The following is a 23,216-nucleotide window of genomic DNA, read 5'->3' as shown; positions in this document are numbered from 1 at the left end:
TTTTTGTATTTAAAATGCTTTAAAAAAAACTGATGCGTTTTATGCTTCAAAACAATGCCTTTTATGATCACCTGGTTTTACCCGTTGATGAGGACCTTAAAGCGTTTCCATGGCAACTGTGACATCACTGCACCTAACATAACATTTTTTTAACATTCTCCATTAAGGAGAGAGGGAAAATTATTTATTACTATAAATGTATATTTAGGTATTTAAGTTCAATAATACTCCAAGTATACAGTGTATAAAGCAATACAAAATGCATGTGTTCTTAGTTGTCTAAATGTGTTCAATGTCTAAATATCTGCAACTGGTTGCAGTTGAATTCTTTTAAAATTTTAGCCTGTCTGTTTTTGTAAAGAAATTTGACTAAGACTGGCTCAAACAATATCAATTCTTAAGTATTTGTTCAATACATTGAGTTTTTTTTTTTAGTATTTCTAAGCTTTGTCTTTTTCTTTCATACTCTCTAAAGTGAACAGTTCTTTCACTTCCTACACTTTCTCTTGCTCTAACAGTAAAATGTGCAAGATATGTAATATTCCATGAGCAAGGCTGGGAATCTGTGTTATAAGTCATGACATCTATTATATCTTTAAATAGCAAGCCATTCAGAATTCCTCCAACAACCAGGAAGACTGTTGTATAGCCTGCATTATGTGATCTATATCATGTTCAACCCTATAGCGTCAAATATTGATTAAAGACATAAATTTATTATTGCCTACAAAGCTATTGATAGGTTGAATAGAAAGCAATAAGGCATGATGCTGGTATAATTTAAATCGTTTTTTATATATTGTACAGCCTTGGACATTAATTTATGGTTGGTGTCACTGTTAATACAATTAATGTTTCGTTGCTGCACACAGACTATATTTGTACCTTCAGTAATGGACACAAAATTATAATGAAAATATTATTATTTTTATAGGTGATTTAAGTACTTATTTTGAAACACCAAGAGAGTTAAGGTATTAAGCTATTAAGGTATTTGAAATAAATTCTGTCTGAGTCCGTCTGATGATTTCTACTCAATCATTCTGCTTTCTTGTGGCTCTAAAAGAAAATGACGTGCTACTATTTTGGCAACCCTATAATACTATGACCAATTAGAAAATGCGAGTAGACGTTTTTTGTAAGGAATTTCATAATCTCTTCAAAATGAAATCGTCTTATACAACTAGTTATGCAAGATTATATGCAAGATATGCCTTACATCTGCATGCATTCTTACGTATATGCTATCTCTGTAATTCCAGATGAGTTGTTTGGGCAGTGCCTTACACAGCAGCAAGAGAGATTTCGCTACAGGGTGACTGCAGGCTTACTGGACAGACTGCAATCTTTATTGCAAATGCTCATGAGAAAAGGTCCATCACACACATTTTCATAATGGTTTTTTGATCCTATATCTGTAATCCTGATTAACCACAGAGACTCCTTCGGGCTCATAAGTGTATTTAATTCCATAAGAACAGCACTCAGTGTAGCCACAATGAAATGTTATGTTCTATCTGCTTTAATTTAAATATGTTACCATGGAAACAAAGGTCACATGTCACATGTGATAGAGTAGGCATATTTTGTCTTGACTGACATTTGTTTTGTCCATACTTTTTTCCAGGGCTGACCTGGCAGGATGAAGCCACCCAATCAATCATAGATAAGGAACTTGGCCTGGTTGAGAAGATTCCACTGTCATCTGTTGTGAAGAATGCTCCCTCCTCTAAGTAAGATATAACAGAACGGAAATTTAAAGTGTAAACTGGCCCGTCTTTAATTTATAAAAACATACAGTATATTCAAGGTCTAATTTTATCTTAATATTTTAACTTCAGTCTCCTTACTGTTATACTTTACATACACTTGCTATACTGTATATTGCCTGACCAAAGAATTTAGGGAGACCAACACTTTTGCCTGACCAACACTTAGGGAGATCTAAAATGACTGGAATTGGGTTAGAGACTGTCCAACACATTAATAAAATCTGGAAAAATTATTGCTAAACCATGAAGAAATGTTGTTAATTAAAAAAAACAAAAAAACAATCATGAATGGAGATGACTTTAAAGCTTGGGGATGTTGCATTGAAAAAAAAACAACAACAGCAGAAATCATAGCTATGTTTGTATAGTATATGTCTGTATGTATAGTAAAAGGAGGAGCATTTCCACATAAAAAATGGCGCAGTTCTGTGGCCATGAGGAATACATGTTAGTGAGTCTAATCAGAAAAACAGTGTGCTAGGGAGCATAAAGATTTAAAAAAAAAGGTCATGTGATCCAATGAATCCAAACTGACCCTATTTCAGAGAAATGGGCACATCAGGGTAAAAAGGTAAGCGCATGAAGCGATGCACCCATCATGCATAGTGCTTACCGCACAAGCCTGTGGAGGCAGCGTTATGAAACTGGGGTTGCTTCAGTTGTTCAGGTAGAGCCTTAGCAACCTTATATGGCAATAAAATGAGGTCATCTGACTGCCTGATTATACTGAATGACCAGGTTATACCATCAATGCATTCTTAGATGGCACGGGCGTATTCCAAGGCTCAAATTGTAAAATAATAGTTTCGGGAGAATGAGAATTCATTTTCACACATGAATTGACCTCCATGCACACTGTATTCAAAGCTACAGAGAGTTGAACGAAATCTTAATGAGTATGACTTTCTTTTTTGGTCAGGCAGTATAATTTGGTTTTATTATGGTCCTGAATTTAGTTTATATCTTAAAAAACATGTATTTATGTTTTTTGCATACATCTACAGGTATGCCAAAAAGTCACAGTTCCTGGGTTACTTTACATAATTGGTTACATGCAGTAAATCAAGCAAATTACTTGAAGTTCAAGAAATCAATCCTAAAACTCTATAAGCTTCTATTACAAGCTCCTTTCAATGTGTAAATTCAGAGTACACAGGAAGGCATAATGTACCCCTCCACCCAGACGTAAAAGCACTCTTATAGGGACAAAACATTACCCAGCTCACAGTCTGTTTTCCTGCTGACAGTGCTGCTGACCTGGACTAACCTCCCTGATAGACCAATTAATTTACCAAAAAAAAAAAAACTGCCCACACCAGTCAGCCTTATCCTCTTAGATGTCTGCATAACTCTATAAGAAAGATCTCTAGGGAAGTATCCAATGTCATCTTTATTCGTTTACTCTGAACCCTTCCCTCCTGTCTTCTTCCGCCTCAGCAAAAGCAAACAGGAGGATAATTTGCTGTATAAAAGGTAAAGCCAATTATATTTAAAATATTTTAAACGCAAACATGTAAGATTTAATTTCTGGTCTGCCCTATGGCTACCAGCACCACACGAACTAGGTCACCAAAAAAAAAAGAAAATCCAGTACAACCTAACATAAAATAGCACTAAAGATCTACAGTACATCCAAGCTCCTACTTTCAATGTGAATAAGCCAGTCATCATGAACTTCCAAATCATCTATTAATATAGATGTCATTAAATAACAAGTCCACATAAAAATAATAATAATAATAATAATAACTTTCAAATTTTTTATTCTGGTGTTACTTTTTATTTGAAATTGCAGCCCATAAATGTAAATAAAAAAAATCAAAAAGATTTTAGAGGAAAAAAGTAAAATATAAACATTGTGCAATAACCTAGTATCAATGTTCTATCCAAACAAACTAATACTTTGTTGAAGCATGTCTTTTATTTTATTACAGAACTCACTCTTCTTCTCAGTCTGTCAGTTTTTGTCAGTCTTATCAGTTTATTTTTTCCTTCTTCAGGTCACCTCACACATCAGTTAAATTCTGTCTAAGATTGTTCCAAAATGTTCCAAATCTTTTGGTGAAGCCACTCCATTGAATAAGAAATTCCTCTTCATCTTTCTACCTGCTAGCTAATAAAGCATACCCCCAAAACATGTTGCTACCTCCATGCTTCACTGTGGTTATAGTGATCTTTTTGTTTTTTTGGTAGGCTTTTTTCCCACAAGGTTTTTGGTGGGCCTAAATATTTTGGTGGATTGTAAGAAAGGGCTATCTAGCCATTGGACCCCATAAGCTATACATGTGAACAATATAAGAGATTGTTCTCACATGCAGAAGGTGACCAATATGTGCCAGATGTTCTTGCAGCTTCTTTGATGTTGCTGTATTCAGCAAGCAAGAGATACCCTGTTCTTCTCAAAGTTAATGTGGTGCCTAATTTCCTTCACTTGATGATGATTGCCTTCATTGTCGTCTATGGTAAAGCTGATCTGATTTCTCATTTCTTTTCTTCAATGATTGATCTGTGGCTAAGTTTGCAGGCACTGAAATACGTTCAGTGAAAATAAGCACAATGTGCTATGAATTGCACATTGACTTATAAGCAATGTGTGGACCCTATTTCATCCATTCTCTTTTTCATTTGGCCAGATCTGTTGGAGGAACAACAGACCAGATAAACCCCAAACTCCAGCACTACATGGACTACACCATTGTTGATCCTCCTCAGTCCTCACTTCACATGCAAAGGCTGGAACCTTATACCTACCAAAAGGTTAGAACATGCGCATGCATGCATAGACATACACACATCTATGGCTGACTGCATTTGTAAACCAATGCTTTCTTTAAAATGCATTTTTATTTATTTTAACTGTTTCAATTCTCACCATGCAGTACGGTTACCAAGATCAAGAGGAACGCTCTCTAAACCTGGTGGATGGAAACATGTACCCGTCATCATCTTCCAAAATGACAAGGCCTCGCCCTAATGCTCTGGATAAGGACACACAGCTTTTTCAGGACCTAATGTCCCTCTTGCTCTCCTCTCCTGCACAGCCCACCACTCGCCACCGGGTGGCGACGCCCCTCTCTACTTCACCTTTCTTCCAGGAGCTTGAATTCCCGCTGGATTATAGCAAAGACTACATTTCCCAGGATGTGAGGGCCAATAGCCAGGAACAGAAAAAGAAGTCCTCCAAGGTGTATAGGCCTGACTATGAAGGTAAGTACACCTTGGGAACATGTACCATTGTATACTTGGGAAGTGGGTTAACTGTAAGGATTGCAAAGAATGACCCATTTCTCTGGGGGTTGCCATAGTAAACCCAAATATTTAGATATAATTAGATATATAGCATAATTAGAATATAACTTAAAGTGCAATCCATAATGGAACAATTATATAATTATTGTTTTGATTATTACAATACCTAGAGGCTGAATATTTAGTGTTTAATGTTTAAAGAAAATTTGTCAGTAGTCAGGCACCTTTGAGTCTAAGACTACCCAAAAAAATTAGAATTTCGTGCAAAAGTTCATTTATTTCAGTAATGCAACTTAAAAGTTGAAACAAAAAAAAATAGATTGTTTAATAACATGCAAAGCAACATTGTTCAAGCCGTGATTTGTCATAATAGAGATGGTTATGGCATACAGCTCATGAAAACCCTAAATCCACAATATCAGAAAATTTGAATATTACATGCAATTAATAAAACAAGGATTGTACATAGAATGTATCGGACTTCTTAAAAGTATAAGTATGCATATGTACTCAGTACTTGGTTTGGGCCCCTTTTGCAGTAATTACGGCGTGGCATGGAAGCTGTCAGCCTGTGGCATTGCTGAAGTGTTATGGTGCTTCAATAGGGGCCTTCAGCTCTTCTCCATTGTTCGGTCCCATGTCTCTTATCTTTTTCTTGGCAATGCCCCATAGATTCTCTATGGGGTTCAGGTCAAGTGAGTTTGCTGGCCAATCAAGCACAGGAATCCCATGGTCATCGAACCAGGTTTTGGTGCTTTTGGCAGTGTGGGCAGGTGCCAAGTTTTTTACTTTAGCCCAGGTAAGACGCTTCTGACGTTGTGTGTTGTTCAGGAGCGGCTTGACAAGAGGAATACGACATTTAAAGCCCTTGTCCAGGATCCGTCTGTGTATGGTGGCTCTTGATGCACTGACTTTAGCCTTAGTCCATTCCTTGTAAAAGTCCCCAACACTTTTGAATGGCCTTTTCTGCTTGTGTAACTTTTTCTTAGACACTTTTCCTTCCACATAACTTTCTATAAATGTGCTTTGATACAGCACTTTGGGAACATCAAACTTCTTTTGCAATTACCTTTTAAGGTGTTCCCTCCTTATGGAGGATGTCAATGATGGTTTTCTGCACAACTGTCAGTTCAGCAGTCTTTTCCATGATTGTGCTTCCTACTAAACCAGACTGAGAGACCATTTAAAGACTCAGGAACCCTTTGCATGTGTTATTTCTTAATTAGCTGATTAGAGTAGGACACTTTAAGTCTAGAATATTGAAAATTTTCACAATATTCATATTTTCTGAAATTGTGGATTTGGGTTTTTTTTCATGAGCTGTAAGCCATAATCAGCTCAATTATGACAAATCATGGCTTGAACTGTCTTACTTAACATGTAATAAGCCTATATCATATACAGTAAAACCTCGGATTACGAGTAATGTGGTTTGTTAGCGTTCTGCTAGACGAGCAAAGATTTTAAATAAATTTTGATTTGAAAAACGAACAGGTCTTGGTTAACGAGAACCGAGTACCATGTATCATGCATGTGCTTCTTGTTTTAACACAGAGCTTCACGTGATCACAACTGAGCCAACAGTTTTTCTCTCTCTTGCGCTGCGGAATTGTGGTTAAATCGTCTCCCCTGCTGGGTCTTAGTGCGCCTCTCTCAATGGAATAATCAACATCCGTGCACGCGTAAACTGTTTACTATAACACTGTGACTACGTGCGTGTGTAAAACATATTTTATTTTGTGTTTGTAAGCGCGTGTGTACAGCGCACGTTTTCTGTTTCTTATAACACACATGTGTGTGTGCGTGTAAAGCAAAAAAAGTCTAATTAGAGGTTAAAAATCCATTTTCTCTCCCTCAGCCTCTCTGTTTCAGCCTGTGTCAGCTTATGTGTGTGTGTGTGTCTCTCTCTCTCTCTCTCGCCTTAAGTGTGTGTGTGTGTGTGTGAGAAGCACCCCCTCTCTGCTTCACACAAACATAAACACATACACTCTCTGCTTTTTTACAGAAACACTGCTTTGTCGCGATTCTTTTTAAAGGTAAAGTGCTGGTTCATTTGTTTTATTTTAAAGTGATTCCGTTAGTATGCGCTCACCCGAGTGTCATTAGCGACGTTCCTTGCAAATTTCCGACAAAACGGTTTAAGAAAGGTTTATTGTGTAATAAAGGTTTATTAGATGGTTAAAAATCCATTTTCTCCCTCACCCTCTCTTATGAGAGTGTGGATGTGCATGAGCGTAATTTGACAGCGTACCGGTTTACACACTCTCTCTTGGGACAGGAGGGGCTTCACACACACACACACAAACACAGCGTATGCGCGCATAAACGGAAACACTTATCTGTCGGGATATATTTTCTTTTTTTTTTTAAGGTAGAGTGCAGGTTAATTTTTTTTTTACTTAATATTTTGTGTTAATTATTTTTATGTATTTTTTTGGGCTGTGGAATGAATAATTTGAGTTTCTATTATTTCTTATGAGAAAATTCAATTTGGTTTATGAGTGGAATACGAGCCGACTTCCGGAACAAATTATGCTCGTAATCCAAGGTTCCACTGTTTTAGTTTCCCATTTTAATTTTCCCATTACGGAAATAAATTAACTTTTGCACAATATTCTAATTTTTTAGGTTTTACCTGTAATCCTTAGGAATACAGTCTGCTATAACTTATGGAAGAAAAGAATGTTGGTTCATTATCTGCATACTATTACTGAAACATTGTGGTATTGGTATCGTTGTGTACGCTAGCCCTGCTTTATTTGCGTTAATTGATGTGATGCTCTAATTTGACCACTCAATCTCAATTTAGGGAGACATTAGATCCAACAAAATTTGTATAAGTCCTGCCAATGATACTAAAGAAATGAATATCTGACTGGGCAACATTAGAAGATTAAAAATCCTAATATCCGTGCAAGACTTCATGGATTACATTTTCTAGATTGTGTTTTAGACATTAGTAAGGCTCCCGCTAATGACTATTTTGATAATCGATTAATCTATTGATTATTAGAACTATTAGTCGATTAATCGGCGATTATTTAGCAACTAGTTTTTAAATTTAGCTTGAGGTTGTTTGTGCATGTTGTAACTAACAGTCAAGATAATACTTAATTGAAAAAAGTTTTTTTTAATAAACTTTCCTGATGAAACTAAATTTTAAATGAAGTAAACGCAAACTAGCAGCAAAAAAATTTAACTATTAAGGATATAGGATGACAATTATTGGACATAAGATGAAATGTTAAGAAAACTGAGATTGAGTCTATGGTGAAAGAACGTGGTGAACTGGTGAGTGGGGTCAAGCGAAGTGAAGTGTGAAGGGCCCGAGAGCAAGGAAAATGGGAAAAGGACTCACACTTAAGGAGAATATGACTAATTTTTGTGTGTATGCTATGAGCTGAAAAAAAGGAGTGTTCAACAGTTTAAGAAATGGAAAAAGAAAACACTCATGCAGAGGTCAACAGGCAGCAATAAGTCACGTGTGTGTTTGTGTGTGTGTGTGTGAATGGTCAATTAAGGAGAACTGAAAATAAAAACACTCATAGCAACAGTCACTAATTATCCACATTCTCTTTAGGTATGAATCCTTTCTCACTTACCTGACTTTTGCGTTCTTCATAACAAGGAATTTCCCTCTCACATTGACACTAGCGGCTGTTTTGCTCGAGTTAAGAGTGAGATTTTTGCTTGTGAAGGTGTTTGCCATCACGCTATTATTCACATCACTCTAGTAGTTCTAGAAGAGTTCACACTTCACACGAGTATCAAGCGCGTTGGTGTCATCAACGAATCAACAATGAAAATCATTGTAAACTTATTTGATTAGTTAAATAAATTTTGATAGACAATGTTGATTAATTGTTGCACCTCTAGTCATCAGTCTTTAAGCCTCTGTATACTAAAAGATGTCTACAACATAAAACACCACACACCACACACTTTAAGATTATTGACAGAAATTACAGTCCTGGCTATTAGAATTCTCAAAACCTGGGCTCTTGCTAAATAAAAAAAAAAAAAAACGAATTTGACAAATGTTATTGTTAAGATAGTTGTGCCATTTTATTTGTTAAAATGAAACAAAGAAAATGACTAAGGAATTATGAAATTACTAGAATTGGGTTAGAACCTGTCAGTAGCCTGAAAGTGTAGTACTGAACACTAAAAGTGTGGACAAATAAAATCATGATTGATGAATAATAAAATGCTTGGTGATGTTGCATTATAAACATTGACAGTAGAAATCATTGCTATGTTTATCAGTGAAAGTTTGCATTTCCACACACAATGCGACAAGATTAAATAAGTGTGTGACCATACAAAAAAACAGCCGTTTTTGGGGTTTGGGTTGGGGTGAAGCTAATCAGAAAAAAAAATTTCTAGGTAACGTAACCATTGGATTTTTGAGATTGGTAAAAGGTCATTAACCCCATTCCAGAGTGATGGGCATGCCCACTGTTCGAGACACTGTTGCGATCTGATGTTGCTTCAGTTGGTCAAGTCTACACTCAGCACCATTATGGGGCAATAAAATGTAATCAGCTATACTGTATTTGCTAAATGTTATCCCATCAAAGTATTTTTTTCTGGCATATTGTGTTGACATATTATGTTGACTTAAACTGTAAAAGAGTTGTTCTAGGAGCATGAGCTAATGTTTTCACACATGAACTGGCCACTATGTTGCACACTGCATTCAAAATACAAAGTAAATTCATAAAGCAAAACTCCAGTAAAAAAAAATGTAAATTGCTAGTATTTTTTGAGTTTGGACTGGTTTTGTGCAGACCCTACTCAGCAGAGTCTGAATGAGCTGCTACTGCAACATGGCTTTGATCTGACTCATCTAAACCCTGGAGAGATGGAACGTCTCTTTACTGTCCTGGATCTTCTGCAGAATGAACCTCCAAACACACAGAATCAGGGTGAGCCGCTTACACTCTTAATTACTGTTAACTTGTTCATTTAGGGAATCACCTTTTTTATTTGCATGCTTTTTGTGTGAGCACAGTAGTAACTCTTTCTTTTTTCCATAGATCATACTGTCGATTCATCAACTGCACAGAAACTGGTAACTTTCTTATGCAAGTAGATATATATTTGCATTGTTCCTTGTGTATCGTGGAGGGTATAGCTATTAAATGAAGGCTGTGCATTTATGAATTACAGGTCATGACTGGCCACAATAATGTTTCACTTTAATTTGTCTTTTCTTTTCTAAGATGATCTCTGAGGGTAAAATGACCCACAGGGCACAAAAAGCTCCAGTTCCAGCCATCTCCTCAACTTCCTCTGCTGTTGTGGAGAGCCCAGACATTGATGGATCTACAAAAAGCAATGATATTAAAGAGGAAGCAAGTGTAGAGGCTCCTGCAGCTTTGCTAAAACAGGAAAAAGGGTGGAAGGTAGAGGAAAAGGGGTGGAAAGGAGTCCCCAATACAACACCCGCAAAGAATCAAACCAAATACAAAGAAGAATATGGATATATTGTTACAAACAAGAGGTATAGCCGTTGCCATATGTGTTCATCACTGTACCTTTTCCATTCATCCATCCCATTCTTCTTAATGGCAATAAATCCCTTCATATTGGATGGATTATTGTTCTGTGTTTTTGTCTGTGTTTTTTTTTTATGTATTATGTAGTGTTGATACTGTATGTGGCACGTCTATGTGTGTCTCTGCAGTCCCCTCTCTCTGTTTGATGGCGTTCGTCTTTTGGTGGCCTTGACTAAGAGGATCCATCTCACCATTGGCTCTTTTATAAACATCAGGTAATATCAGTTACTATTTCAGGAGAGAGTTTGATTGTTAACAGTATAAACAACATTTAAACAAAAAGACACACAAAGCCTCACCGCTTGCAAGTGTGTGCAGATAAGAGATGGCCCGAATTTTAAAGGACTATTTTGTTTTGTATTTTCCACAGTCCACATTTAAACCCTTTATTTGAACATTGTCACTCTTAGTTCAAGAAGATGTGAAGATTGTCAGTGTAATATAAAGATGATTTTTTCAAACAGATTTAAACCTTCAGTAGCTATGCACATAAAATCTTATGTAAGAAAAAAACTTTTATGATTTTCCCACTGTAAAGAGGTTTAATGGGTCAATTTGGGATAAATAGACCACTGATTTGACTCAGTGATGACTCAACACATTCCCCATAACCATGACCCTCTAAAGCTTTTGTATCCCATTCCCAAGCTGTGGTGAGGTGGAGGCCTATCATAGGGTCCCCAGTGTTGTGGAGAACCATGTGGTGACACGGAATGAATGGCATGAATCAAGCTCATCTATGACCCTTTGATCCTTGACTCTGCCACTAACCTCATATCCCCTGCGTTTCTGTATCTTGTGCTTGTTTTTGGTGCATGACTGTTTACTTCTAATTGCAGCGTGGTAGGTCCAGCTCTCACGTTCCAAGTTCGCCCAAACAGCCAGAACCTGTCAAATGCTGAAGTGGCAGAGAAGGCTGGTAAGTGTGGATGAATGAACATGATGGCAATTCTCTGTCAAATATTGAAGCAAACATTAGATCCATAGGAAAGATTACCTTTGTGAAGCTAGACACAAATGCTTGTATTTGTATTTATTAATCATTATCCAGCAGTGTTTTTAGAACTATGAGGGGCTTTTAAATCAACCCGGGAGTTTTGATTAGAATAACAGAATAACAGTTATGAGTGTAAAAACTACCTTTATTTCTCTATGTAATCCCCTGCTACACTAATGCACTTCCCCTAGTATTTGACTAATGCTTGGACACCATGAAGGTATGATTGGACGGCCTGCTTCATGTCTGAACCCAATTAAAGTCCCAAACATGTGGAAATGGCTAAGGACTGAATTGGGAAATGTGTCAATGACTCCCAGCCCAATCCCTGTAATTTGCAAATAGTGTCCGTAAACAGTTCCATTAGACAGATGTGTCTCTTCTGCATCAAATTATGCGTCGAGTTTTAAGGATTATGTCTTCCACTTACTGAATGTTCACCGGGAAAGACTGCAGTGGGCTCTGAGTCACCTCAGCCGGGATCGTCATTCACGGACGTGCGGTCTTAAAAACGTTTGACCCTTTTTAATGTTTTACTGCGGCTAAGAGACTCATCACTGTGCTGTGCTTGAAGTCTTCATGCCTCTATTTGTGAGAAATTTATCCTGGTTTGACTTGAACGTTCTTCGTCGTTTAGCTCTAGTTTGATGTCATCTTATTTCTTTATTGTCATTTTGAGCAGTGGCTGAGAAGAACTTTCTAGAGTCTGAAACTGGCCTGAATGTGCTGCAGGCAGGTGTTGGAGAGGTATGTTTACAGCGTCTACACATGGCTTAGACATAAATGCTAAGGTTCTATTGTAACACATTTTAATGTATTCATATGAAACATATGCATGAACATTTGCATAGTCCATGATAGGAAATGTGTAACAGCGTAATCTTGGGGCTATTCCTACCACCTTGTCTGACCAATATACCGCCCTGGAATGATGGCGATGAGCTCATTGAATCTGTCTGCGAGAACAGGGGCACATCCTAAGCTTCGCAAGATGCTCCATGTCTTTGGCATGATCAAAAGCAGAGCTGCTTTGGACCCAAATATCAAATACTGCACACGGATGAAATATGGTAAAATCCCATTGCCATGACTGGAACTATCACGTGTTAAAACTCGGGCAGAATCTTCAGCTATCTTTAAAAACACACCTAAATAAATAACGCTACCATTTGTCTACAGTTAGTATTTTCGCTTCATTTATTCTCGTCGCATTATTTCGTGTCATTCAGACCCTGACAGAGCTGCTCTGAAGAGCCATTAACGCCCCCTCCCCTCCTTTATATCCCGCCTCGTCACCGTTCGCTCTGTTGCCATGACGACGACTTCATAAGTGTCAAACTGACAGGCGCGCGCGGGATTTCGTTCGCGCGCGGCTGAGCTTCGGCGTCCCGCAAGCTCGTCTGTTCCAGCGCGATGTGTTGCGTTTCGCTGGTTTATTACCGTCCCCGGTGACGACCTCGTCTCGTCTAGTGTCTGATTTCGGGTTACAACAGCTAAGAAACCAGAGGATGAGGCTGGAAAATCGACTTAAATATCGCTCGAGGGCGTTACGTTTGTCCACCGACTCGGGTTTGTGTCCATCGCGGACGGGGACAGTCCACACGCAGAGACTGTGTGTGTCGTACAGGTGGGTTAAAAAAAAAATAATAATAAACTTTCCTAATGCTTTAATTGTAGATTAAGATCAAGAACCAAGTCCCTCTGTTTGCAGGAAGATTGTATTATTACTATTATTATGATGATGATTGATGATGATGATGATGATGATTATTATTACTTCATAAAATATAAATTTTTTATATTCTGATGTTTAACAGTATACCCATTAAATTAAATAATAATCTATATGCTCAACTTAATATAGTGTGTGTGTGTGTGTCTGTGTGTGTGTGTGTGCATGCATATACCTTTCTCAGTAATTTACTATATATAATACAACCAGCTAATCAGCTAATCATAAAAATATAAAATCTGCTAATATAAAATCATACTATATAATCCATAATTTTCTGGGTCTGTATATTTTGACTCTAAAAGTAGTAGGCCAATATTAGCAATATATAAACTATATTTATATAATCCACCTCCTTCCTTAATTTCTTCTTCTTTTTTTCTTTTTAATTATTATTTTTATTTTTATTATATTATCCTTATCTTTTAAATTATATAAATATATATTTAAGAACAAATATTTAATATATGGTTAAATTACAAGGATCTGTATAATATTTTTTAGTCATGAGTGAATAAATCTAATCAAATAAATGAAAACAAGAGCAAATTCTTGGAAGAAGGTAAGGGAATCCTGTAGTGCACGCACCTCACTTTAGTGCAGTGTCTTCACAGACAGTGATGTCAGGTGAGGCGGTTGCTCTGGCGACAAGGTCAGCTCAGTTGCCATGAGCACAGTGATGTAATGCCCCGACTACTGTGTGGTCTGCCTCATACCAAAAGAGAGGCAAAAATAGAAAATGATAGCATATCTTGAGCTTAGGATACAGAAGGAGTTTCAGATCTAGGAATGATTAGTAGTAGGTTATTAATTATACGGCTGTAGAAGCAGTTGAGCTACAGAATAGACCTGATGGCACTCTCCTGTCTCTCATTCTCGTCCCCTTTAATCTTTCACATTTTCTTGTTCTTTATTTGTCGCTTTTGATGGCCGATGGGCTTACATCAGGCATTCTGATGTTACCATAGCAACTGCTGCCCCCACTGAGCCTCATGGTAACCCAGACAACAGGGTGGGAGGTGCAACCTCCTTTTGAGATGCTCGGTCTGTCCTGTGTGTGTGTTCCTGTTCCCGCTTTCCCGCTCCTCAAATTCCATCAGAATAGAGTTGCCTGGGTGGTCTCTTGCTAGAACGAGGAGTTAACTCATTCCACCACTGAAAAGAGGTCCAGGCATACTTGTCCATTATTAAAGCTATAATTTGCATGCGATTGGTTTCACTAAATTAACTTGTTTTTTTTTTTCAAAAACGATGTACACCTAAGGTCTATGCAGTTGTGAGAAATAATAATAGTCTTGACAGCTTGATTGAGGGTCCATTGTAGCAATGTAACATTCACACACAACCCTTAAATGAACACCGCAGCGTTGTTCATCTTCATCTTTGTGTCTGCTGATTATGTGGCATATAAGTGATTACAAAGACAAAGGATGATGAGATGAATCTTCTTACTGAGAAAAAGAAGGGATAATGGAGTTATTTGAAACATGCTTATAAGTTAAGCCAAAGTTCCATCAAACTGTGTTTAAAATGTATAAAGATTTAAAGATGACAGAGCCATGCTACATGCAAATAATTAACAACACAGTGTACAATGCCAAGTGGTGTTTTTGAGTATCTTATTTTTCTGATACCACAACAGGTAGCAAATACAAAATAAAAAATGTAATAAATAAAGAATGAGCCATAATAATGATTTTAGTGTATAGATCTACCAATCCTTTTGAACACAGGGAAAATGATGAAATTCCTGTCAATACACATAATGCACATACTCTAGTTCGATTGTTCCTCATTTTTTGCTTTATTTTTATTTCCTTGCAGAAAAATGATGGAATGCCAGTGGCAACACGTGTGCGCAAAAGCACCCAGTGGGTGTTTCTTATGTTTGTGGTCGCGGCTTGTGTGGGTGGGCTCTTAGTGGGCTCATTAACTATTGCATGTTTGCGTAGCCATGCTCAACAACTGGCCTCCAGGAAGTTAGGTCTGGGTCCAGAGGCAGGCAGTGCCACACACTATGCGTACCAGGTAAGTTGTAGGCAATTTCTGCATTAAACTAAACTATATTTGATGTTGTAAAGAAAACTATGATCAACAACATACTATTTTTTTCTCTTATTGTATTATTAACCATTCTAAGATAATATGAACGTAAATGAACTTAAATTTGTCAAGTCGTCCTTTCTAGTTATTTTGTTTGCCTCACTTTTAGGATCTCTGTAGGCAGCACATGGCTGCTAAATCCTCCTCGGGAAGGGAAGAGAGTGGGGTCTCTACAGGAGGGAGCGGGACAGGAGGTGCAGTAGGAGGAGGCGGAACGGATACTTCGAGGGTCAGTAGCGTATCGTCTCAGTTCAGTGATGCCCCACAGGCCAGCCCCAGCTCACACAGCAGCACTCCATCTTGGTGTGAGGAGCCAGCGCAGTCAAACATGGACATCTCCACTGGCCACATGATACTGGTAAACACAAAGGCAGGATCACCATGTTTTTCACTTTTGATGCCAATTTTTTTCTCAAATGCATAAGAGGCACAAATACACTCTCTCTCTCTCTCTCTCTCTCTCCCTCTCTGTGTTCCTTTCTGTAGGCATATATGGAGGACCACGTGAAGAATAAGGATCGCTTGCTGAAGGAGTGGGAAGCATTGTGCTCCTACCAAGCAGAACCCAGTACCGTGTCTGTCGCTCAAAATGAATCAAACATTAAAAAGAACCGCTGTCCTGACTCTGTACCATGTAAGGCTTCGGTGGCATATATTTTCCCCATCTTAATGAATTCCCACTGGAGCAAATTCCCATCCTCTTTCATGCATTTGTACCACCAGTGCCCCATAGAAAACCATATTTTCCCCTAACTATTTAATGTGTAAATAAATCCCACTAGTACAGAATGTTTTTAGTAGATATACGTTAATTCACTCTGCTATTCTGCAGGTGTTAATTGTGTACAATTTTTTTGCCCTACAGATGATCACTCTCGGGTGAAACTAAAGGCAGAAGTTAACCCCTCAAGAGCTGACTACATTAATGCAAGCACCATAGTAGGTTAAAGCATTTTCATGTAAACAGCTAATTATGATCATGCGCATGTCTTGTGTCCTAAAAAGGAACTTTTTGCCTCTGTACAGTCATTAAGCGTGTCTTCAGAACACAGTCTCATTTATCTAACAGTGAACCTTGCTCTTCCTTTGCCATCTTCAACTAAAACTTTCACACTTGCACACACACACCCACCCCCCCCTTGGTTGCCAAGGTGACAAAGTCGATTTATTTCATGGCAGTGTGTCTTGGGTTCCGGAATCCCCCGTCTTGCCATTGCCATGGCTACAGTGTATTGATGTAGCTCTGGACGGAGGTGGAGCGGAATCCCCGCTGTTCCGTTGTAGCAAGAGCGGATCATCTGTTAAGTCGCCCTGTGCACTGATCACATGAATAGTTTGTTGCCATGGTGATAGGCACATTCTAGGGTCAGAAGGAGCTGAACGCGTTGACCCACGTTCTTTTGCTTCGTTTTTGACCTTTTAGATTGAACACGACCCCAGAATGCCAGCGTACATCGCCACCCAAGGACCACTCTCGCATACCATCTCTGACTTTTGGCAGGTCAGTCTGTGTTTATAAGTATGTAAGAGCAATAGAAAAGCCAAAAAGTGCTTTTAGGTACTAATAGTTGAAACCAGTAGGATATTCATTATGTGTATTTGTGCATTCCTGCTGTTTTGAATTCCAGCTCAATTTCAGTCCTTGCTGCCACTCTTGGCTTGCTCGTCAGGGACAAACTGATAATTATGATTTATAATTTTTTTAATTCAATACATCTTTTCATAAAGACAGAAAATTAACTGCTATTTTACTGCTATTCTTCAAATTGTTTAGAGTGATTTTTTTCCTTTATTTTTCAACCCCCAAATCTATAAATGTATGTGTATTTGGTGTATTAAGGTTATGGAGCATTTTGCCACAATTTGGGCCAAGATTACACTCACATTGCCAGTGTGGTGTCTTAACCACTATACAAAATTATTAGGAAGATATCACTGCAGTGAGATGCAATCATGCAATTGGTCTTCAAAAGACGATTTGGATTTACAAGTACTGGTTTGAGTGGATGTCCCAGTAGCACTCCTAATCACACCACTTTATTATTATTATTATTTTTTTTTTATTCTATCTAAAATGTGTTAATTCTAACCCAGCTACCCAGCTAACCCAGTTTTCAAATTATGGAAGTTTGGTGTGTGAGTAAGACTGTGATGTATGACTTAGTAGGTAAGTAGTACTATAGAAAGACATACGGGTGCCTGAGAGTTGCAGAAAAGCCTTCACCCTTTTAGGTATACTGACAATGCCACAGCCATTCTGTTCTCTCAGGAGCCAAGGATGCAAAATTTTTTGTTACAGCGATACTAGCCGATCATCGGCACCTTTGAACTCTTGAATGTAGAAAAGGGCAGACAGACATATGGCGTGCCATCATTTGTACACCTGCAGCAAATGAAAGAAATAAAAAAACAGAAAAATTTTTAAGCATCTTCTGATTTGCCTGATCTGCCTAATCGTATTTGATTATTTATTAACTAGTTTAGAAAACTGCAAGTGATTACCTTTTTCAAAGATAAGGTAATGGTTAATGTAAAAATCAGTGCAGAGTCGGTACCATATGAGGTATTATTACCTCTCCTCATCAGTATGAAAAGGTGACATTTGGGTGATATTTTTCTCACTAGGATTTCATTCAAATGAAGTACCGACCAAAAAATGATGAGGTGAACTCGCTGAAATGGAGCACAGAGTGATTGCTATGGAGCAACATCATGCTGTTCGTTGTGGCTGTGAATATATGAATATATAATGTGTTGTGAAGTATAAAGAGAAGAGATGGTTACCTAACAAGGAGACTGAGGCATATAAGAAATAGAGCTTGGGATTATGTGCATTCTTCAGTGCGTATAATAAAGCAAGACAAACGTACTGTAACTCAAATAATACACACTGTCAAGCATTATTCTATTTTTTTTTTGGGGGGGGGGGGGGGGGTTGTATGGTGTTTCACATTAAACTAATTCTGTAGTTCTAGCTAATAGTTTCTGAGTCTAATCTTTTGTGCTGTGCAATTACATTAAACAAACAAGGAGCTAATTAGTGCCAGACATCCTTTTGCTAAAAAATCAGCTAAACCCCAGAATTTCAGAATTCTCACCCGTCTCTTCACGCTGGTAGCACCCATATCATTGGTTGTGGAATACAAATAACACCACCGATCTTTTGCATTATTTTGCTATTCTTGTACTCTGTATAGGATCCAATTTTGTATCATTTTTATACTAAAAGCAAAAATGGCCCAGCTTAGTGTATCAGGGTAAATTGACGATGATTATATGGAAAGAGTGCACTGATGTATGTTCAGTGTTTATTTAAGTAGAAAGGCAGAGCAATGTGTGTGTGCTTTACTTTTTCGTGTAATTTACTGTAGATGGTCTGGGAGAATGGATGTACTGTGATTGTGATGATGACCGCGCTTGTTGAGGACGGAGAGAAGCAGTGTGATCGCTACTGGCCTGATGAGGGCTCATCCCTCTACCACATCTATGAGGTAGATGTGTTCGTGTTCGTCAGATGGGTTTTGAAATCTGCATAAATATCTTGTTGTTATGCAGACTTATCTTTTCCATTAAATTGTAAGCTGACCGTAAATGTCACATCACGCACAGGTGAACCTGGTGTCCGAGCACATCTGGTGCAATGATTTCCTAGTACGGAGCTTCTACCTGAAAAATGTGCAGTCGCAGGAGACACGCACTCTCACCCAGTTCCACTTTCTGAGCTGGCCTGCACAGGGTATCCCAACCTCCACACGCCCTCTGCTGGACTTCCGCAGGTACTGCATGTACATTTACAGCAAACATATGCCCCCTTGCTATAAGCCCTCATGTTCTCTATTTTTTCTTCATAGTCAGTTGGGTCATCTAGACATCATTCTTTCTGTATCCTCATTCGTCTTTTATGTTGGTTTTCACTGTATGTCTTTTGTCATCGCACTTATCTCTGCATCCCACTGCCCTTGGTCTCTCTCTGTTTCTTGTACTTTCTTTCCCTCCAAGTGCGATGGAGCGCAGCGGGGCCCATGGTATTGCACAGCTGTCTGTGTCATTTTTGTGGTTTGCAGCTAGTAATCTGACTCCAGTTGCATAGTCACAAAAATGAGCACGGACAGGTGTGGCTGCAGCAAGAGCAACGCTGATGGTACGCTCCATCGCCTTAAATCCCCCTCCTTCTCCGTCCCATCTCTCTGTATCTCACCCATCCTCGCCCTTTCTTGTTCTGAACTATGCATCTTTCAATTTGTTCATATCTTTCTGTTGAAGTACCCCTGCATGCACGAACAGCATTTTTTACTTTTAGGGTGGATGACTTCAGTTATACACATTGGTCTAAACGGAACTTTTATTTCCTGCGCATTTCCTATAACATACTTCTGTTAAATGTTTTAAGTATAGTGACATGATTTTAGTCTTAAGATTTTTTTTTTATATCTCAGTTAAATGTAAAAATGATAAGATAAAGACTTGGCAATTGCGCAGATGGAATGTGTACTAATTCAGTTAGTTTAGAACATGTAGCCAATACTAATTATATTTTTGTTATTTAGTAATAGGATTGACTTTTAAATATATGAGTTGTTTAAAGTATGTTGATTTAAATAGAGCTAAGTTAACAAGTTTACCAAGAGTTATGCAGTTAAGTATAAATGTATATAATAACTATAATAATTGGTTATGAATAAACATCTTAAATAAAAAAGATGAACTGTTTAATTTAAACAATTTCAGCATATTCCCAACAAATGTTATGTAAAACAAAGTGCTGAAGCCCAAATGAATAAATAGAGTACTACTGTTATTAATAATAATAATAAGAAGAAGAATAATAGCAACAATAATAACAATAATAATAACAACAACAATAATAATAATAAGGCTGTCAAAAATTCTTCTTGTCTCTGTCCTCATTGTCAAACCACAAAAACATTTTACATACTGATAAATTGTTGCATTAATATATATTATTGTAAGACTTAATGCTGTTTCAAATCTATTTAAATATTTTTTTGCTCTTTAAGAAAAAAAACAAGCAATATTTTATTCATCAGTTGTTTTTTTATAGTTTAAAATGACATGCCTAGGGGTACTTCAAGGTCAGTCTGGTCACCTTTTCTCGTAGTGTAGTTATGAATGTCCCTGCTGTTTGATCGTAGGTCTTGGCTTAGCTTTTTGGATCTTTACTGAATTATAATGTCATTTTTTATCTGTGACACGGATGTAAACATTGCATGTTTAATGGTTCCTAAATGGTCGGCATTTTTCTCCTCTATTTTGTGTCCTTCTGCCTCTTTCTCACAGGAAGGTAAATAAATGCTACAGAGGACGCTCCTGCCCCATTATTGTCCATTGCAGGTACAGCGTTCAAAACCATTTAAAAATGTATATATACCTTGCATTTATATATATATATATATTTTTTTTTTCTTTTTTCTGATACAAATTCAGCTGGTTTAGTCTGGAATTCCATTATGACTTTACTCCTGTTTTTTTCTGTAGTGATGGGACAGGTCGGACTGGAACATATATCTTGATTGACATGGTTCTGAACCGCATGGCAAAAGGTGGATTCTCGGATACTTATATTACTATTCGTACATGCAGTTTTATCTATAATTTTCATTCAGCATTACATTTTTTTTATTTCTTCTTATACATAAAATAAGTGTCTTAGTAATGACACGGTGGCAATACATGTATTTGATACCCTTCTTAATTAAAATTAAGAATTACCCTGTGGTCTTGCTTGGTCTGTCATCCAATATCTTCCTTCTCTTTTTTCTTATAATGGATAACCTTTTCAGGTCTATTAGTATTCTGGGAAATGCCATGTCTGAAATGTGTGTTGTTTTTGTGGCTTAGGGGTGAAGGAAATAGATATCGCTGCAACCCTGGAGCATATTCGTGACCAGAGACCAGGAATGGTGCGCACAAAGGTAACACAACCACAAAACAAGCAGTTTTGATAATGTACTGGTGACAAGTATGAGCACATCAGAAAATATATTGTTAATAGTAAGTTTTCAAAATATTCCTACTTAGGAATTAATACGAGTACCCTAAAATTTTGTACAATTTAAATGACAAGTGTAGCAAGTCAATGAGCAAGCAACCTTGTTTTGATAAATTGCTTATTCTAGTATTTTTCCATTTCTTGGGTTTTTAACAAATAGAGTATTTTCATATTTCCAAGTTCTTTCTCAGGGTGGAAAGTGGTGCGTTCCCATCATGACCAAAATGTGTTTTCCTGTGCTATGTTGTACTGTACAATTTATATTCATGGACAAAATATTGTTAAACATACTGTACTGATAGACAATGGGAAAAGATGTTATAATGAAACTGGAATCTACAAATCTACACCCTCCTATTTTACTCTGCACTTCATAGTCTGTATTTGCATATTAGGACATGATTGGCTCTTATATTTTAAGGCACAAAAACACTCGTCCACCATAGATGCAATAGTAACTCGGGTATTTTAAGATAAGGTTAGTTACTGAAAGAAATACTGAATGATGCAAGCTTTGCTGTTTGGCTGATGCGTGTGTTCTTGTCTCTCCTCAGGACCAGTTTGAGTTCGCTCTGACCGCTGTGGCTGAAGAAGTCAATGCCATTCTTAAAGCTCTTCCCCAGTGAGAACTAAACATATTGCTGAAAACCACACAGACAGACAAAGACAGACACACACGGTCTATACAAAATACATTCATGCATGAGCAACTACTACCTAGTCCTCATGTGTCCGATTCTGCATCCAAAACACTCCAGCATGTACGAGTGTGCACACACAAACACACACACACCTGTACAACCAGCACCCAGCCTGACTTCTTTCCTAAAATTATCTGCAGTTTTTCAAACATAAAGAATCTCAACCACACTGAGACACTTTATTTCAGGAAATCAAACCTGTACTTTCAGGATTACTCCTTATTGATTGTCTCGGTATAAAAAATGGAACGAGTTGCGTAATCCTACGTTCCTCGTATTTGCTCTGCCTCCAATTACTCTTGTATCCATAGTGATGGTTTGTCTCCAATTTTACCTCAGCAGTGCTGTTGTGTGTTTTTTCCAGGATTCTCTTGCCTGCAGTTGCATTAGTGAACATGAGGGTGGGTTGGTTTAGGGACCTCAGGTCACGATCCGGTACGACCCAACTGGGTGGGTGAAAGGTGTTTGATGGAAAATGGTTCCTACTCATTGTGACTGAATGACCTCACTTTGTTCCTCTGTCTTCTCTATACCCCATTCCCGTACATTCTGACCTTCTTGATTGTAATTGTTCTTTTCTTCTTGCATTTCAGCATAAAAAAAAGATTAAAAAAAATATGTATCAGAGTAATTATATATATAAATTAATTTTGTATTTTGTGGTGATTAATAAAACAGTTCTGTGTAGTGATGCAGCAGCATCACGTGTACATGTGGTTTTTACTGTATTCCACTTGTCACAATGTATAGAAAATATGCGCAGAATGAAATTATATATATATATATATATATATATATATATATATATATATATATATATATATATATGCACATATTTTCTATACATCTTTGCTCAAGCTATATATATATATATATATATATATACATACACTAATTTAAAGATCATATTTTCCTCTTTAAATAGGTTTGCATCACTCTAAAAACAACTAAAAAACAACTCAGATTGTGCTTCCTAGCTCATTTTATAAAATGTGCTGTTTCAGGGTTTGTAGCTTCAAATGAACTGCTCCAAATGTAAGATGATAAGCAAGATTATTCATTCTAATTACTGCTTCTAGCCCTCAATATTG

At 37.5% G+C, this 23,216-nt stretch overlaps 1 protein-coding gene across 4 annotated transcripts in view; it reads left to right on the top strand.

Moving 5' to 3' along the window:
- Positions 1–22,812, top strand: part of ptprnb (protein tyrosine phosphatase receptor type Nb) — a 28,812-nt gene extending 6,000 nt beyond the window's left edge. Inside the window, exons 3-23 of one of the 4 annotated variants that reach the window (XM_053497749.1) lie at positions 1,263–1,373; positions 1,628–1,733; positions 4,406–4,529; positions 4,652–4,979; positions 9,812–9,949; positions 10,061–10,095; positions 10,247–10,527; positions 10,711–10,797; positions 11,422–11,501; positions 12,262–12,326; positions 15,136–15,339; positions 15,524–15,772; positions 15,901–16,048; positions 16,280–16,353; positions 16,838–16,915; positions 18,786–18,905; positions 19,024–19,190; positions 20,713–20,766; positions 20,911–20,975; positions 21,274–21,347; positions 21,979–22,812. In XM_053497749.1, the coding sequence (XP_053353724.1) occupies positions 1,263–1,373; positions 1,628–1,733; positions 4,406–4,529; positions 4,652–4,979; positions 9,812–9,949; positions 10,061–10,095; positions 10,247–10,527; positions 10,711–10,797; positions 11,422–11,501; positions 12,262–12,326; positions 15,136–15,339; positions 15,524–15,772; positions 15,901–16,048; positions 16,280–16,353; positions 16,838–16,915; positions 18,786–18,905; positions 19,024–19,190; positions 20,713–20,766; positions 20,911–20,975; positions 21,274–21,347; positions 21,979–22,050 (2,660 nt within the window). In that variant the 3' untranslated portion in view covers positions 22,051–22,812. Of the gene's footprint in view, positions 1–1,262; positions 1,374–1,627; positions 1,734–4,405; positions 4,530–4,651; positions 4,980–9,811; positions 9,950–10,060; positions 10,096–10,246; positions 10,528–10,710; positions 10,798–11,421; positions 11,502–12,258; positions 12,327–15,135; positions 15,340–15,523; positions 15,773–15,900; positions 16,049–16,279; positions 16,354–16,837; positions 16,916–18,785; positions 18,906–19,023; positions 19,191–20,712; positions 20,767–20,910; positions 20,976–21,273; positions 21,348–21,978 lie in introns of all 4 variants that reach the window. The other 3 variants (XM_053497748.1, XM_053497753.1, XM_053497752.1) reach the window with 3 other exon arrangements.
- Positions 22,813–23,216: the final 404 nt, after the last annotated feature.

The sequence above is a fragment of the Clarias gariepinus genome, chromosome 6, assembly GCF_024256425.1.
Source record: "Clarias gariepinus isolate MV-2021 ecotype Netherlands chromosome 6, CGAR_prim_01v2, whole genome shotgun sequence".
In the NCBI taxonomy this organism is placed as follows: Eukaryota; Metazoa; Chordata; class Actinopteri; order Siluriformes; family Clariidae; genus Clarias; species Clarias gariepinus.
Note: the sequence above shows the minus strand (reverse complement) of the source record. Positions and strands in the feature narration are given on the sequence as shown.